Source organism: Artemia sp. Qi Xiang Cuo, chromosome 19, assembly GCF_049724085.1.
Source record: "Artemia sp. Qi Xiang Cuo chromosome 19, ASM4972408v1, whole genome shotgun sequence".
NCBI lineage: Eukaryota > Metazoa > Arthropoda > Branchiopoda > Anostraca > Artemiidae > Artemia > Artemia sp. Qi Xiang Cuo.
The window spans coordinates 8881697-8900201 of record NC_142812.1 but is presented as its reverse complement, the minus strand read 5'-3'; the positions used below and the strand labels follow the sequence as shown (position 1 = coordinate 8900201).

The following is an 18505-nucleotide window of genomic DNA, read 5'->3' as shown; positions in this document are numbered from 1 at the left end:
AAAAAAATATTGAATTTGAACCATCAGTCCTCATCATTATGAGTATTCAAAACTGGACTTAAGTTTCACATTTGAACTAGAGAATTGTATTTTCCATAATTTTTTTTACAAAAAATAGAGTTTCAAGTAAATAACCCTTACTAGATCCAAAACCCTTATTAGCTTAGACTCTAAAAAAATAGTTTTCTTTTTTGATCAGAAAATCGACTTAAGTTTCACATTTGAACCAGAGAATTGTATTTTCCATAATTTTCTTACAAAAAACTAGAGTTTACGGCCAAAAACACTTATTAGCTCAGATTTTACGGAAATAGTTTTATTTTTCGATCCAAAAATGAACTTAAGTTTCACATTTGAACCAGAGAATTGTATTTTTCATAAGTGAAAAACCCCTATTAGCTCAGACTTTACAGAAATTGTTTTATTTTTCGATCCAAAAATGGACTTAAGTTTCATATTTGAACCAGAGAATTGTATTTTGCATAATTTTTTACAAAAAACTAGTGTTTACGATTAAACACCCTTATTAACTCAGATTTTACGGAAATAGTTTTATTTTTCGATCCAAAAATGGAATTAAGTTTCACATTTGAACCAGAGAATTGTATTTTCCATAATTAAAAAAAAACAACTAGAGTTTACGGTCAAAAACCCTTATTAGCTCAGATTTTACAGAAGTAGTTTATTTTTCGATCCAAAACTGGACTTAAGTTTCACCTATGAGCCAACGAATTGTATTTTCTCATAATTTTCCTAAAAAAAACTAGAGTTTACGGTCAAAAACCCTTATTAGATCAGATTTTACGGAAATAGTTTTATTTTTCGATCCAAAAATGGACTTAATTTTCACATTTGAACCAGAGAATTGTATTTTCCATAAGTCAAAAACCCTTATTAGCTCAGATTTTACAGAAATAGTAAATTTTTCGATCCAAACTGGACTTAAGTTTCACCTATGAGCCAACGAATTGTATTTTCCATAATTTTCTTACAAAAAACTATAGTTTACGGTCAAAAACCCTTATTAGCTCAGATTTTACGGAAATAGTTTTATTTTTCGATCCAAAAATGGACTTAACTTTCACATTTGAACCAGAGAATTGTATTTCCCATAATTTTCTTACAAAAAACTATAGTTTACGGTCAAAAACCCTTATTAGCTTAGATTTTACGGGAATTGTTTTATTTTTCGATCCATAAATGGACTTAAGTTTCACATTTGAACCAGAGAATTGTATTTTCCATACTTTTCTTACAAAAAAAATCTATAGTTTACGGTCAAAAACCCTTATTAGCTCAGATTTCACAGAAATAGTTTATTTTTCGATCCAAAACTGGACTTAAGTTTCACCTATTAGCCAACGAATTGTATTTTCCATAGTTTTCTTACAAAAAACTAGTGTTTACGGTTAAAAACCCTTTTTAGCTCAGATTTTACGGAAATAGTTTTATTTTTCGATCCAAAAATGGACTTAAGTTTCACATTTGAACCAGAGAATTGTATTTTCCATATTTTTCTTACAAAAAACTAGAGTTTACGGTCAAACACCCTTATTAGCTCAAATTTTACAGAAATAGTTTATTTTTCGATCCAAAACCCTTTCGACCTGATATCTTAAACTATGTATCCTTTTCCCAGACTACACTGCCTTTCTAGGATGAACAACTAAAATGTTCAAAAACCTTTAAAGTTAAGTTTTACCTTTTTCGACCTGATACATTAAACTAGGTATCCTTTTCCCAGACTACACTGCCTTTCTATGATGAACAGCTAAAATGTTCGAAAAACTTTAAAGTTAAGTTTTACCATTTTCGACCTGATACCTTAAACTAGGTATCCTTTTCCCAGATTACGCTGCCTTTCTATGATGAACAACTAAAATGTTCAAAAAACTTTAAAGTTAAGTTTTACCATTTTTGTCCTGATACCTTAAACTAGGTGTCCTTTTCCCAGACTACACTGCCTTTCTATGATGAACAACTATAATGTTCAAAAAACTTTAAAGTTAAGTTTTACCATTTTCAACCTGATACCTTAAACTAGGTATCCTTTTCCCAGATTACACTGCCTTTCTATGATGAACAACTAAAATGTTCAAAAAACTTTAAAGTTAAGTTTTACCATTTCCGACCTGATACCTTAAACTAGGTATCCTTTTACCAGACTACACTGCCTTTCTATGATTAACAAATAAATTTTCAAAAACTTTAAAGTTAAGTTTTAGCATTTTCGACGTGATACCTTAAACTAGGTATCCTTTTCCCAGATTAAGCTGCCTTTCTATGATGAGCAACTAAAATGTTCAAAAAACTTCAAAGTTAAGTTTTACCATTTTCGACCTGATACCTTAAACTAGGTATCGTTTTCCCAGACTACACTGCCTTTCTATGATGAACAACTAAAATGTTCATCGCCCCATCTCCACAGAACACATCGAAGAAGTAAAGCTATCCATTATTAAAATTCTTTTCTTGCCATCTACATCTCTCTTAGTATCAACTTTTTAGTATACTATAACGTTAAATTCTATTTTAAACTGACAACACTGTTCAAACGCCACTTGTGTATTATACAGAACACATCGAAGAAGTAAAGCTATCCATTATTAAAATCCTTTTCTTGCCATCTACATCTCTCTTAGTATCAACTTTTTAGTATACTATAACGTTAAACTATTTTAAATTGACAACACTGTTCAAACACCACTTGTGTATTATACAGAACACATCGAAGAAGTAAATCAAGGCCAAATCATATGACCATTTTATCATCGGTAACCGTTTTCATAGATTGCTATTGTACCAAATTTATAATAAATAAGCTGTGAGTTAACATGGTCCTTGGGGTTACCTTAACTGCTAATCACTTTAAACCTTTGTCTCCGTCTTCATACGATCCAATCACTAATTAGAATCATTCACGCTCCTATTATTCAAACATTAATTAATATCTTTAATAGAGTTCAATTCGCAAATGCTAAACCTTTTTTTTTGCAAATAGTTATTTTTTGGTAAATGATTCAACAACATATTGACATACCTCATAGCAATTGAAGCTTTAAGTCAAAATCAAACAAAGTGACTGAACCATACAAAACTAAATACTTCGATGGCTTACCTCAATGGATAAAAGAAAAAAAATACAAACTCAATGAATGGCAACAGATAACCCAACCAGAGTGGTTATTGCTATTGATATCAATTACACAAGGAATTATACTTTCAAAATATGTTTGTTCACTTTATAGGTATAAAAGGTTTGATCGCTTTTTGCAATGTGCACGTGAAACTGAAGTGTATATTCATGCCTCAGGCTTGTAGTCGTGAAAATACACTGTATATTCATGTAGTCGTGAAATATATAGATGCATTACCACTATCACATACCAAGATAAAAAATTGACAAAGATTAACCCTTGACGAAACTAAATAAAAATAATCTTTTTCGACTAAAAATAAGGGAAAAAATGAACGCTTAAAGTGAACAGGAATTCTTACGTATATGGGCTTGGGGCTACCCCTTCATCACCCCTCGTTTTTTAAGCTATTTAATAAAGAAACTAGTTTTTTCAACTGAAAGTAGGAGCAACATTGCAAGTTAAAAGAAAAGAAATTATTACGTATATTAGGGGTTGTCTCCTCCTCAACACCTCGCTCTTTACGCTAAAGTTTTTTAGTGTCTATAAAAAAACTTCTTTTTGTTCTAATTAAACGACCCTTGTGTTTTAGGAGTCGTTCTTAAAGAATTGAGACAAAATTCAATCTTTAGTGTAAAAAGCGAGCTGTTGAGGAAGAATAGCCCCCTCATATACGTAATAATTTCTGTTCGTTTTAAGTTTCAATGTTGCTCCTTACTTTCAGTTTAAAAAACAAGTTTTCTTATTTAATTTCTGATTGTTTTTTATAATAATGTCAGGAAATCTGGCTACACCTCCATGGAAAAATCCCTCCCCCCACGGATTTATTCTCTAGACAATTCGATCCTGGTGAAAATTTACCCCGTGTAATTACCCTTAACACCTTTAAGCGTAAAATTGAGCCGGCAAAGACAAAGCAAGACATAAGACGAATTTCGTATAGAACTTCTGGTAAATTCCCCCCAGTGTAAGATTCCCCTTGAAAAATTCACTCCCTGGAAACTTCCATCCCCAATAGAAAATTATCCCTGTGGAAAATCCCACCAGTAGTAAATTTGCCCCTCCCACCCGAAAAAAGTATGCATACTCCCCATAACAAATACTATACGTAAATAATAGGCAAATAAAGTAACTTATAGACCTTTCCCCAGGGGCTGTGGAGGGGGTCATGATATCTCCAAAGGCATAGTTATTTAGCTTTTCAACTATGTTGAACAAAATGGTAATCTCAAAATTTTGATCGGACGATTTTTAGAAAAAAAGGTGCGTGGGAGGGGGCCTAGTTGCCCTCCATTTCTTTTGTCACTTCAAAAGGGCACTAGAACTTTTAATATCCATTCAATGAGCTCTCCCAATATTCTGGGACCACTGGGTCGATACGATCTTCCCTGGAGAAAAAAAAACAACAAATAAACACACATCCGTGATCTTTCTTCTGGAAAAAATATAAAATTCCACATTTTTGCAGATAGGAGCTTGAAACCTCTACAGTAGGGCTCTCTGATACGCTGCATCTGACTTTCAAGGGGTGTTCCCATATTTTTTCAAAAATGAGGCAAATTTTCTCAGGCTCGTAACCTTAAATGGGTAAGACTAAACTGAATGAAACTTATACATTTGAAGTCAGCATAAAAAGCTGAATCTTTTGATATACAATTTATTACCTCGAACTGCTTGAAAGTCTTAAAGCTCTTTAAAATACTGATCATTAAAATCCAATGGCGATTATTTTTCGGAATTCTTTCTTATAGAATTGAGAAGAAAAAACTTCAGCGTAAACACCGAGGTTTGAAGAAGGGGCAGTCCCCTCTCATATACGGAATAATTTCTGTTCGTTCTAAGTTTTATTGTTGCTCCTTGTCTTCAGTTGAAAGAAACTTTTTTTTTCATTTTAATTTCTGAAGGTTTTTCAAATCATGTCAGGAAATTCCCCTCCCCCTGCAACAAAAAAATTCCTTTAAAATTTACCCGGAGACCATAGTTACAGCCGGCCATACGGTTCCCCCAAAGGCATAGATTTTGTACCTTTCAACTAAGCTGAACCAAACGGCTATTTTAAAATTTCGATCGGTTGTCTTTAGGAAAAAAGGCGCATGGGAGGGGCCTAGCTGCCTCCAATCTTTTTGGTCACTTAAGGATCCACTAGATCTTGATTTCCATAGGAATGAACTCTTTCCTGGTTTTTTAGGGCTATTCGTTCGATATAATTACTCCTGGAAAAATGAAAAAACAAAAACAAACAAATAAACACGAATCCGTGATCTTTCTTTTGACAAAAAATCTAAAATTTCTATTTTTTTATATAGGAGATTGAAATCTCTACAATAGGGTTATCTGATATGCTGGATCTGATGAACTGATTTTCATTAAGATTACTTCATTTTTGAGGGGTGTTTCTTCCTTGTTGAAAATCAAGTGAATTCTCTCATGCTCGTAGCTTTTGATGGGTAACATAAAATTTAATGAATTTTATATTCGGAATCAGCATTCTTTAGATGTAATAACTGCTATCGGAATTCCTTTTTCTCGAGTTTCAGTTGCTATTGGGCGGAGTCGCTCCTTACTTACAGTTCGTTACCACGAACTATTTAATTTATTTTTATATAAATCCTCAATAAAAGGCTATACCTACTAAAAGCTTAAAATCTTGATTTTGCTCTCTTGTACAGGTCTCATTATGAAAATGAGAGATAAGCCCTTTTCGTTTTGGGTACAACGTTTTCTTTTGTGCATTTTATGCTTATTTTAATAGCATTTTTTACGGTTCTTCTAAACATGTTGCTATGGTCCAAATATACAGGCGAAAATAATTTCCGCCTGTCCATGTGGAATAACTACACGTGGCGCCTGTTTAGAAATCATAAGATGAGAAACAATATAATTTTTGACTGTCAAAAATCACGTCTTATATAGAAAAGTCTTACTTATATAGAATTTTTTTTTCTATGTTTTTTTTAAACTTTGGTTCTTTATTTTCAATTATCGGAATAACTTTGAAATTACTAAGATTATTCGATTTTTTTTTTCAATATGATTCAAAAGCCTTATTACTAAAATTATTATTGGAAACATTACACAACGGGAGACGTTTTCCAGGTTCCTTTAAATGTGTAAACCCTTCCCCTGAAACATATCTTTAGATACGTGTCCATACGTGTATTCCACCTGTAGCTAGAAATATTCTTGTGTAATTATTTGTCCTGTGTTGCAAGAGAATTGAAATTCTATCCTATGGTTATGATATTCCCTATCTTATAAGGAGCAAAGTTCTGGCAACAAAATGTGTCGTTGGATCATAAAAAGAAGATAAATTTCAAATACAAACAAGAGTCAGATTTATGTCTGTTTTTATAATTCTTAACACGGTTACGGACCGTGAACATTAATTTATAGACTAATTTATTTAGTTCATTGACCACTAAATACATTTAGAAAGAAAACAAGAAATTCTACCGACTAAAGTTTTTAATAAAATGAAAAATGCCTATGCTTATGTGAAGAAAATGTTGTTATAGCTTGACATTTTTTTCAGCTTTTTATAATTTATTTGAAATTACTGGAATTTTGGAAATCATTAAAAATAATCAAAATTATTTCAATATATTGAAAATTATAAAACTGTTTGGAAATTAGTGGATATAAATATTCTATAAATATTAAATAACTGAAATAGTCAATAATCATTGGATAATTGGAAATGATTTCTGGAATTAGAAACAATTAGAAATTATTGTCAAAAATTATTGAATAATTCGAAATTGTTTAGCAAGTTTTATACTGCCAGGGCCGCATTATAATCACACTTGCAGATTAATCAAAATTATGCACAACTACAGCGACAATAATGCATCCCGGGCGAAATTTTTAGTGAGTGTCAATGTTAAACTTTCAAGCGTAAAATTTGTGACTGGCCAGTCAGAATATTGATCTAAGATTCAATTTTTGTGATTAGAACACATGGAAGTTTAGATCAGGAGTTTTCCTTATGAACAGGAGACAACGAGTATGATGGATCTGGCAGAATATACAAAGACAAGGTAGTATATTAGTAGACAATACTTGGAAACAAATTAATGGCTTTTCAAACCAAAATCTCCGTATTGCAAATTCCTTATCTGTAGTAAGGTTTGATGTTAAACATGGTTTGCCAAGTGACTATAAGGGTTTCAGTGACTATATACATGCATCAATAAAAGCAACAAAAAAAAAACCAAGGCCGTATCCGGGGGGGGGGGACCCGGTTTGAACCCCCCCCCCCCCGAAATTTTTGAGCCAAGCTGAGGCTCAGCAGTAACAATTTTGTTGTCCGTAACAAGGAGCTAAATTTTATAGACAAAGTTATAAGAGAAGAACAGTGCAGTTTTAAAAGGTAGAGAATGTGCTGATCAAATTTTCACTCTTAGGCTATTAGCCTAATTGAGAAGTGCCTGATTTATCACACACCTTTGGTCCTCAGTTTTATAGATTATGAGCAAGCGCTCGATTCCGTTGATAGAAGAGCTTTAGCAAAGGTCTTATCCTCGCACGGTATACCAGACAAATACATTAAAGTGATTGGGCTATGTACGAGATGTCACTATGTCAATACGACATGTTTTTTTATACCATGGGTTCAAGCTTGTGAACTCTATTCTGCTGCAACTATCATTGAAATTACTATAAGCCTGGAGAAGACGAAGGCTAAAATACCAGGTTACTATGTCAATACGACATAACATTAGTTCAGGGTTGCAAGCACCGCTTGCAGTACTTCATTCACAGAGTCAGTGTGAAAGCCAGCCAACATGGTCTTAAAATAAATGCAGGAAAGATAAAAACCATGGCAAAATCCAATTCCCCCTTACATATCGCAAGTGCTGGTGAGGAAATTGAACAAGTTATTGAGTTTAAGTATTTGGGCAGCATCATAGAGAATACTGGATCTACCACAAAAGAAGTCATAACTAGAATAGGGCAAGCTAACGCAGCCTTCAATTAATTAAAAAGAATCTGGAAATCCAGGAATTATTCAAATCGCCTGAAGCTGCGCTTACTCAACAGTAACGCTTTACCAGTCCTCCTGTATGCCGCTGAGACTTGGCACTTGAACATTCAACAAGAGAAGAAGATTCTTGCTTTTGAGTACAATTGCCTCAGGAGGATGCTGAATATACATTGGTCGGAAAGGGTCTCAAACGATACCATTCGGAGAATCACCAATCAACCACTAATAACCGACACTATCAGATCCCGTAGATGGAGGTATCTCGGACACGTTTTAAGAATGGAAAACTATCGAATCCCGAAGTCTACAGTTGAGTGGCAGCCAGTTGGAAGCCAAAAGCAAGGGAGACCTCGAAACACATTGAGGCAAACCTCAACAGTGACCTATGCCGCCTGAATGCCTCTCTCCAACCAGATTGGGAAGATGTATACGCATCGGCTCATCTCAGACCCGATTGGCGAATATTCACTGATGCCCTAGGCGTCCCTGGCGGTGCAGGAGGATCTAAGGTCTAAGGTAAGGACTAAGTCAATATATTGCCAAGTTTTACTAGGTCGTTCTTATGGTTTGTTAGCAAAACGTGACACACGGCAGAAGGAATTAATTTTTTTTTAGGATTTTTAACAAACCTGTAGAACAACAGGGTGGACCTGAGTATACACTGGCATGGGTGCCCATACGGGGGGGGGGGCGGGCCCCCCCCCTGGCTGAATGATGCTGCCTTATTTTTCTATTTTTGTTGTGAGATTTCTATCTCATGTAGCCACTGACAGTTCTTTAGTTAACCAGCAAATCTCGTAATTTCTTCTGTCATGTAGCCACTGACAGTTCTTTAGTTACCCAGCAAATCTCGTAAAAAGCAGTGTGAGTTACTATAAAGGATTTGTCATCCATCATTCATAAATCTTGGTGTTTTTATATCAACAGATGTGACTATGATGTTGCTCGGGCATAAAAATTCCCCTATTCATTTATTCGGTTAAGGGTGTCATTCTTAGGGGCCGACTGAGCGTATTGCAATAAAGATTAAAAACCAGTCACTTGCATCAGATGTCTAGGCGTTTGAATGAAGATTCGTTGCATGATAAAATCTTGGGAAATTTTTAAGCTATATGAATAAAGTTTTCAAGAATAGACCTGCAACCTTGATTAGGTCTAACTTGATTAAACTAAAACTATATTACAATAATCTGCTTTTCAATTTCTACTACTACTACTACTAATAACTCACCGCAGCACCAAGCCGCCTGAAGCCAACACACGAACTATTCAAAGCCTCCCTTTTTACACCCTCCCACGAATTTCCCATTTCATCTGTTATAAGCCTGTTACATGACAAATATTGGAAGGTTGTTAAGCTAGAAGAATTAAACTTCCAAGGAAAGATTTGCACGCTAAATTAGGTCTTTTTTTGGGCTACCAAACTTGCATTTAAGTCTCCTGCTTTTTATACTTCCGACATGTCACTTCATCATTTTTTATTTCACCCTTTGAAAGTTATTAATTAAGAAAAACTTTTACCACTAAATAATTTTTTCAAAGAAAAGTAAGGAACTCCGTTAAACCAAAAATCAGCAAAAATATAATCAAATATTCTACCAAGCGTGAAACTACCACAAATCAGCATTGATAAATAAATGAATCCCAAAACGAACAGAAATTACAATAAATAACCGAGTCAACTCAAAACGGGCAGAAATTAACATGAGTTGGGTTCAAAACCCCTATGCCTTCCCATGGCCAGAACATAATTTGCACTTTACTGAAAAAATATAAATGTTTTTATTCTTATAATAAATCAAATAATATTAACATTTTGATTACTAAATATCAGTATATGTATATTAAACTGACAATGCAAATTCATTTGTATTTTTTTGAGTAAAGTGCAAATTATGTTCTGGCCTGCATCATTGGCACTTTACATAAGACGAATTGTATCACAATTATTTTCTTTTGTACTTAATATTGAAAATTAAAATTAAAGTTACAGTAAAATTTGAACTGATGAGCTTTCAGCTATTAATATCATTATACATCAAATATTCAGTTTAATTTATTAGTTCTTTCTAAAATTGTTAAAGACCCCTAAAATTATCCGCTTCCTTAAGCGTAAAAACCTAAAGCCTACTGCGTCATTGGCGCTTCACTGAAAACGAGTTGTATTACAAATATTTTCTTTTTCAGTTCTTACAGCCTTGAAAATAAAATAAAATTACAGTGAAATAAATCTTGAACTGATGGATTTTTTAAACAATTATTATCATTATATATCAAATATCAAATATTCAAGTATCAAATCAAATATTCAGTTTGATTTTGTTTATGCTTTCCAAGACTGTTCAAGACACATATAGTTTTCAGTAAAGCGCCATGACGCAGTGGGTTTTAGACTTTTACAGTGAGAGAAGGAGGCGATACCCGAGTTCTTGTTTGTAGTGATTTTTGTTCATTTCAAGCCTGAGTTGCATATTCAATTTAAGTTTCACTCGTTTTAAGATTTATTTCTTCATTTACATTAGTATCTATTGCATGTTTGTTTGCATTGATTCTTTATTTAATTTCTGTTCGGTTTGGGTTTCATTTATAATTCAATAACAAACTATTTTTTTCGTTTTAATCTTGATTTGTATACTCAATTTAATCATTACTCGCTTTAAGATTTATTTATTCATTTATATTATTACTTGTTGTATATATTACTGTTATGATTTTTGTTTAATTTTCTGTTTGTTTTGGGTTTCATTTATTCTTTAATAGTGATTTCTGGTCGTTTTGAGTTTGAATTTTAACAGATATTTGTATCTGCTGATCTTAAGTTTTAAATGGCCTTTACTTTTCTTTGAAAAACTTCTTTGTCGGAAGTTTTTCTTAATTAATTTATCTTCATTTTTTATTTAAAAAAGTTTCAAGTTTTTAAAAATGCCTTATTTCAAAATCAAATTTTTTTTGTTTAAATCAAATGTTCATCGAAGTATCAAAACTAGTATCAAAGTGAACACTTCAAAGTAAAAAAAATTAAATGAGCCCTCTCTGAAGATTATACGAGCATACCTTCTATAAGAACCATATATGCACCCAGGACACAACTTACAACGCCTGTCCCCGGGCCCCGGGGGATTGTTTCGACACCGAAGTTTTGATATCTGATGTTTGAAACCATTTTTAACAAAACGGCCGCCTCAAAATTTTTATCGGATGGGTTTGGGGAAGAAAAATGTATGGAAGGGGGAGGGGCTAGTTGCCCTTGGATCTCTTTCGACTTAAAAAGTAAAGTGGAACTTTCAATTTCCAATCAAATGAGCCCTCTCTGAAGTTTGTACGAGCATCCCTTCCATAAGAACCATATATGCCACCAGGTTCCATCTAGTTCCACTCTTCAAAATGGAACTAGAAATTTAAATTTTCATTTAAATGAGCCCTCTCTGAAGTTTATACGAGCATCCCTTCCATAAGAACCATATATGCCACCAGGGCATAACTTGCAGCGCCTGCCCCCGGATCCTGGGGGTTGTGTCGACACAGGAGTTTTTGTTATCTGACCTTTGGACTATTTTTAACAAAAAGGCTATATCGAAATTTGTATCGGATGCATTTGGGGGAAAAGAGGCATGGGGGGGATAGTTGCCCTTTGACTTCTTTTGACTCTTAAAAAGTGAAATAGAACTTTCAATTTCCAATCAAATGACCCTCTCTGAAGTTTATACGAGCATCCCTTTCATAAGAACCATATACGCCTTCAGGACAACACTTACAACCCTACCGCCCGGGCCCTGGAGGGTTGAGTCGACACCGGAGTTTTTTTCTAGTGAATTAGAACTTTCAATTTCCAATCAAATGAGCCCTCTATTAAGTTTATACGAGCATCCCTTTCGTAAAAACCATACATGCCTTCAGGGCATGATTTAGAATGCCTTCCCCCGTGTCCTGGGGGGTTGTATTGACACCCGAGTTTTTCTTACCCGACTTTTAAACTATTTTTAACAACATATTTATCCCAAAATTTTCATCAGATTGGTTTAGAAAAAGAAGGCGTGGGGGGGGGCTAGTTGCCGTCGAATCTCTTTTGATTCATAAAAATTGAACTCGAACTTTCAATTTCCAATCAAATGAGCCCTCTCTGAAGTTTATACAAGCATCCCTTGTATAAACTTCAGATATATAAGGGATGTATAAACTTCCACGTTCCTTATGCCCTGCCCCAGGGCATAACTTACAACGCCTGCCCCCGGGCCCTGGGGGGCTGTGTCGCCACCTGAGTTTTTGTTTCTGACTTTTGTACAATTTTTAATAAAATGGCTATCTCAAAACTTTTATCGGATGCATTTGGGAAAAAGGAGCGTGGGGAGGGGCTAGTTGCCCTCCAATCTCTTTTGACTCTCAAAAACTGAACAAGAACTTTCAATTCCCAATTAAATGAGCCCTCTCTGGAGTTTTTACGAGCATACCTTCCATAAGAACCATATATTCCCCCGAGGCATAACTTACAACGCCTGCCATCAGGCCGTGGGGGGCCGTGTTGACCCCGGAGTTTTCGTTATATGGTCTTTGAACTATTTTTAAAAAAATGGCTATCTCAAAGCTCTTCGGATGGGTTTGAGAAAAAATGGTATGAAAGGGGGGGTTAGGTGCCCTCCGATCTCTTTTGACTCTGAAAAAGAGAAGTAGAACTCTCGATAACCTATCGTATGGGCCCCCCTTGAAGCTTATACGACGACTCCTTCTATATGAAATGCCTCCGGGGAAAAAAATCACAGTTCTTGGTAACGAACTGTAAGTAAGGAGCGACCCGGTTCAATAGTAGCCAAAATTCTAAAAAAAACTGAATTTTGATACCAGTAGATACATCGAAAGAATTGGAATTTCAAATATTTAAGTTTCATCAAGTTTAATCTTACCCATCAAAAGTTACCTAATTTTAGAAAAAAGGTAGAAACTCCTCCTAAAAGTGATGAATAGTAATGAAAATCAAACCATCATATTTAGCGTATCAGAGAACCCTACTGTAGAGGTTTCAAGCTCCTACCTGAGAAAATGTGGAATTTTGCATTGTTCGTCAGAAGAAAAGTCACGGATGCGTGTTTATTTGTTTGTTTGTATGTTGTTTTTTTTTAAGTTCTTTTACTGTTTGAACAAATAGAGTTGTGAGAAAGAGTCAAACTTTAGCGTAAAGAGCAAGGCGTTGAGGAGGGGACAGCCCCTTCCATATACGGAATAATTTCTGTTCGTTTTAAGTTTTAATGTCGCTCCTTACTTTCTGTTAAATAAACTTGTTTTTTTTAATTTAATAATAATAAAACATTGGAGCCGTATGGCCTTTACTATAGGCAACGCTATAGCGTTGCCTCTGACAACAGCTCAGCCCTGCTGTTGAACCTGCATACTCGCTTGCATATTCGCTTGCAGAAATAGTCGATTTTGAAGATTTGAGAGTAAATAGCTTTTCGTCGTAGCTTAGCCGTTCAATACCAAAAACAATACCCCCTCCCCCATCCCGGAAAAATGGATTTTCTCATGAAAACATACTATCTGGTCATCAATCCTAAGATGTTCATGGAAGAAATCAGGAACTAGGCATTATTTTGTCCTTATTTCAAACGCAACACTGGTTATCATTTTTAAAATTATTTTGAATAGCTTAAAACTTATTAATTTGAAGTTGAGAATTCGGTATTATTTTTGATTGGTGATTTTCACTGCATGAAAGCGCTTCATTGTACGGTCAGCAGGTCGGTAACACTTGAAAAGCCTGATACGCATTTCTAGTTTCTCTGCGCGCCTAGAAACTAGAAACGTGTCGCCTCTTGAATTTTGTAGTCAGTGTGTTTGAGTAGAAGGTTATTCTAGCTAGAGGGGAAAGGTTCATGTAATCTTGGGAAACCATAAAATTTGGGGTGAAGGTTCAGGGCTTGTAGACACTCTCCATCCATCTTCCCTCTGTATACTTATCTGTTAAGTCACTTCATGGCTCGATAAGCTATAACTGGGATTTTATATTAAAAATGCATTGTATGCAGTTTGGGGGGGGGGGGGCTTTTAAACCCTACCAAATGTCCAGACTTGCGACTTTTCAAACAATTTCCTTTTTTGCAATTTATCTGATTAGGGGGCTTTTTGATGATGTGTCCCTCCCTCCTATTTTGATATTATTTTACATGCTCTTGTCTTAATTAAAATTAATAAATGTCTTTTAGTATAGAAGTGCCAGCAATCCGCTTGCCCATTACGACTTGACTGCAGAAGAAATCATTGAACAATGTGATGGAAAACTAGACATGGTGGTCATTGGAGCTGGTACTGGTGGAACCCTTACTGGAATTGGAAGGAAATTCAAGGAAAAAATGCCCAACTGCATTATTGTTGGTGTAGAACCAGAAGGTTCAATTATGAGCGACGAAGATAGATCTAAAAAGAAGTTTTTCGAAGTTGAAGGGATTGGCCACGATTTTACCCCTACAGTGCTTGGTGCGTATTAAATGTCAAAAATTTTTATTCTTTTTAAATTGAACTTACAATTTTCTATTTTTTATTTTATGCTTATATTTCTTTATTCAATTGGAACCTATTTCTTAGATCTATAGCTCCAAAAGCCTGTTCTGTAGGGGTAGGGGCATGTTATTTTAGTTAATTTCTCTTCTTTTAAGTTTTAACGCCCCTCTTTAGTTTCTTTAAAACAAATTCCATTTTAATATAGTTTATTGTTTGGTTGTCAATATGTATTTTGAAACTAGTGCAATAGTAAGAGTATTTGGGTGGGGTCTTTCAAGGCCTTCTAAAGTTAAGAAAGGAGTAAAGCAGGGAAGCGCCTTGCCACCTCGACTTTTTGGTCCTTTTATTAATGACATTTTTGAATCTTTAGCAAAAAAATGTGCTCAAACAGTGACATTAGGTAATGAAAACTTGTCAGTGTTGTTGTTTGCGGATGACACTGCTCTAGTGGCGAATTCGGCACACGATTTACAGAACCTTATGGATTTAACAGATGATTATCTAAAGATGAAGTGCCTTCAGGTTTAATCAGGTAAACGTTCAGAAATTTCTGAACGTTTACGTTCAAAAATCAAAAATGGTTGTATTTAACAAAAGGAATCATACATGTTAAAGTAAATTTTGGTTTGAAGGGGAGGAGATACAAGTTGTGGATAAAATTAAGTATCTTAGATATATTTTTCAAAGTAATGGAAGATGAAATTCACATATAAAAGAAACGATAAACCGTAGAAGAGCAGCAATGTTTACAATTTTCCGGAGTAATGTAATGGGAATAACAAATTTGTCGTTTCATAAAAGGGTCTTTTAGCGAGAATAATACCCATTCTACATTACGGAGCAGAGATTTGGGGACATGAGAAAGCGGCTCAGCTAGAGAGTTCAATTAGGGTACTTTAAGAGATTGTTTGGGCTGCATAGAACAACTCGTTCCCAAATTTTAAATGAAGATCTAGGTATATGGGCACTAAAAAATTACAGACTAGTTTCAATGATAAATTTTTGGTTGAGAGTCGTCCAGTTATCGAGTGACAGGTTATTTAAGGCAGCTTATGTAGGTTTGCTTTTGCAGAGGGAAAAAAATCAGGGCCACAAAAAATAAATACATTTTAGACAAAATATGATTTTCTTTTTTTTTTAATGAAGGTAGAGGACCAATGGACGTAAATGCAAATTTGGAGAATCGGATTAAGATAGTACTAGAAATTCAAATGATCCAGAAAGGGAGTGAGGAGATAAAAAAAAAACAGAAACACTAAAATTTTATAAGGATGTTAAGGTGTCTTATGGGCAGGAGTTTTACCTTAAGCTGAATTTATCAACTAGATATTTGACATTGTGGATACAACAAAAAATGCTTGCCAATCAACGCTAAATTTAAAGGATATTCTAAAGAAAGATGTTTCAATGAAGACAGACATACTTGCCCGCTTTGCAGAGTCAAAGAGGTTTATTTAATGCATTGCTTGAGCCAGAGCCAGGGCCTCTACGATAAGGGAAGGGATATTCGGAAAAAATGAGTTGATGCTTCCAGGTGTTTAAAATAGTACGTCGCCTCGTTTTATTTGTAGAATAGCAAGGTATCTGGAAATTTTGTTAAATAAAATGAGTAAATTATTTTCAATTGATCAGGTTTAAGAAAACAAAAAGAAGAATTTTAAAATGAGGGGTCTAATTCGAAGTTAATTCTTAAGTGGCTGGAAATACGAGCCAATGTGACGTCACTTAAAATATAATTCTTATTTAGTGTTCTTTTATAAACATATTTGCAAAGAGTATTTGCAAAGATGAATATATTTGCAAAGAGTATTCAATGAGGAATTGCATTGCATTTTTTTTTGTTACTAAAGTGTTGAGTTCAAATTAAATTTTAAAAAACGCAATTTTTTCAGCCGGATAGTAAGAAAAAATGGGGGGTGGCTGCCTTAAAGTTCTTGCTAAACACTTCTTATTAAGATTCAACGGCTCTTGTGTTTGAGCAGTATTTCTTAAAGAATTATGACAAAAAGTCAAACTTTAGCGTAAAGAGAGAGGTCCAACGAAGGGACAGCACCTCTCTCCCATATATACGGATTAATGTCTGTTAGTTTTAAGTTTTGTGTGCTGTTCCTTGCTTTCAGTAAAAAAAACTTGTTTTTAAGTGTATGTCTCATTTAAGTGTTTGTTGATGATGGCTGATACAAGTTCATTGTCTTTGTGCTTTTTATGACGATCGCTGATTTAAGTTTATTATATTTGTGTTCTTTTTGTGTTCATGGCCATATTTGTGGCTTTAATACACTTATCTATCTATCTATAGCATTCAATAGTCAGTCCTGTCCAAAGCCTAAAGGAGGCGGCCGTTACAATTAAATTTTAAGTTTTTTTTTATGATAGAGCTAAACCATTACATTACAATGTTTTGAGAGTGGATGGCATCGTTCAGGTGTATTTACTCTCAATATTAAAATGGGATTCTCTCAAACATAAGGGGGCTGCTACCCCCTCATACTCTTACTTTTTAATCTGAAATGCGGAAAGTTTACTTTCGGGCCATAGTTATCATACTTCCAAGGGGCAAGGGGTTCTTCAGACACATATTCTTCCTAAGGGAGACATGGCCCCAAACCCTGCCGCCTCTGACCAGAAAAGCAAGTGAATATACTCTTTTATGCTTAAGAGTATAGTGAATATACTCTTTTATACTTAAGAGTATAGTGAATATACTCTTTTATACTTATACTTACACTCTATTTTATACTTAATAAGATCAAACCCTTGACGCTCTTCCAAAAGAACATACGTCAGATGTTAAATTACCCTCCCGCCATTTTTATCTTGAAATACTTCTTACGGGTTTTCACATATTTGTCCCAATAAAGCAGAATTAGGGTACACCCTCCATCCCAGAGGATCATCACTGTTGTTCAACTATACAATATCATCGCGTGGCAGGATGGTGTCTGAAACTGGGAAGTAATATAATAGCTGTTCGGCAGTTTATAACCAATTGAATACCTTGCATGTTTTCTCGGCTGTATTCAAGGCCGTTTTGAAGGGGGTTTTAATGAAAAAATTTGAAGGGGGGGGGGGGATACACAAAAAAAAATCAAAAAACGCATACAAAATTTGTTTTGTATCCATTTTTGTTACGTTTTTACGAGTCAGATAAACATTTCGGGGAGGGTTCAAACCCCCCTAACTCCCCCTCTGTGTACGGCCTTGGCTGTATTTGTTCCTATTTGGAAACAATGAGGTCCTATTTTCGGCACACGGATTCAGTTGTGTTTGAGTCCTATTTGTTGTGGCCCAGCATGGCAGAAATTAGCCTTTTGTTGCGGTGATCTCTTTTGTCAAACAGTTCGCGGTAACGAACTGTAAGTAAGGAGCAACCCGCCTCAATAGTAACTAAAACTCTAAAAAATGGAATTTTGATAATATTAGATACATCAAAACAATTGAATTTTTATGCTGATTTCAAATACATAGCCAGTTTCATCAATTTTAGTCTAACCCATCAAAAGCTACGAGCTTGAAAAAATTTGCCTTATTTTCAAAACAAAGGGGGAAACACCCCCTAAAAGTGATAGAATTTAAACGAAAACCACACAATTACATTCAGCATATTAAAGACCCCTAATGTAGAGGTTTCAAGCTCCTCTCAGCAAAAAAGTGGAAGTTTGCATTTTTTGCCAGATGAAATATCAAAGATGCGTGTTTATTTGTTGTTTTTTTTTACAGGGGTGATCGTATAAACCCTTTGGTCCTAGAATATCGCAAGAGGGATCATTTGAACGGAAATTAAAAGTTCTAGTGGCCTTTTTAAGTGACCAAAAAAATTAGAGGGCAACTAGGCCCCCTCCCATGCTGACTTTTTTTCCCAAAGTCACCCGATCAAAATTTGGAGATAGCGATT

The 18505-nt window shown here is 34.7% G+C and overlaps 1 protein-coding gene across 1 annotated transcript in view; it reads left to right on the top strand.

Annotated features, from left to right (window-relative positions):
- LOC148940466 (cystathionine beta-synthase-like) overlaps nucleotides 1-18505 on the top strand; it is a 65255-nt gene that overhangs the window by 31841 nt on the left and 14909 nt on the right. Inside the window, exon 5 of the mRNA XM_089105514.1 lies at nucleotides 14316-14586. Within this exon, the coding sequence (XP_088961640.1) occupies nucleotides 14316-14586 (271 nt within the window). The remainder of the gene's footprint in view (nucleotides 1-14315; nucleotides 14587-18505) is intronic.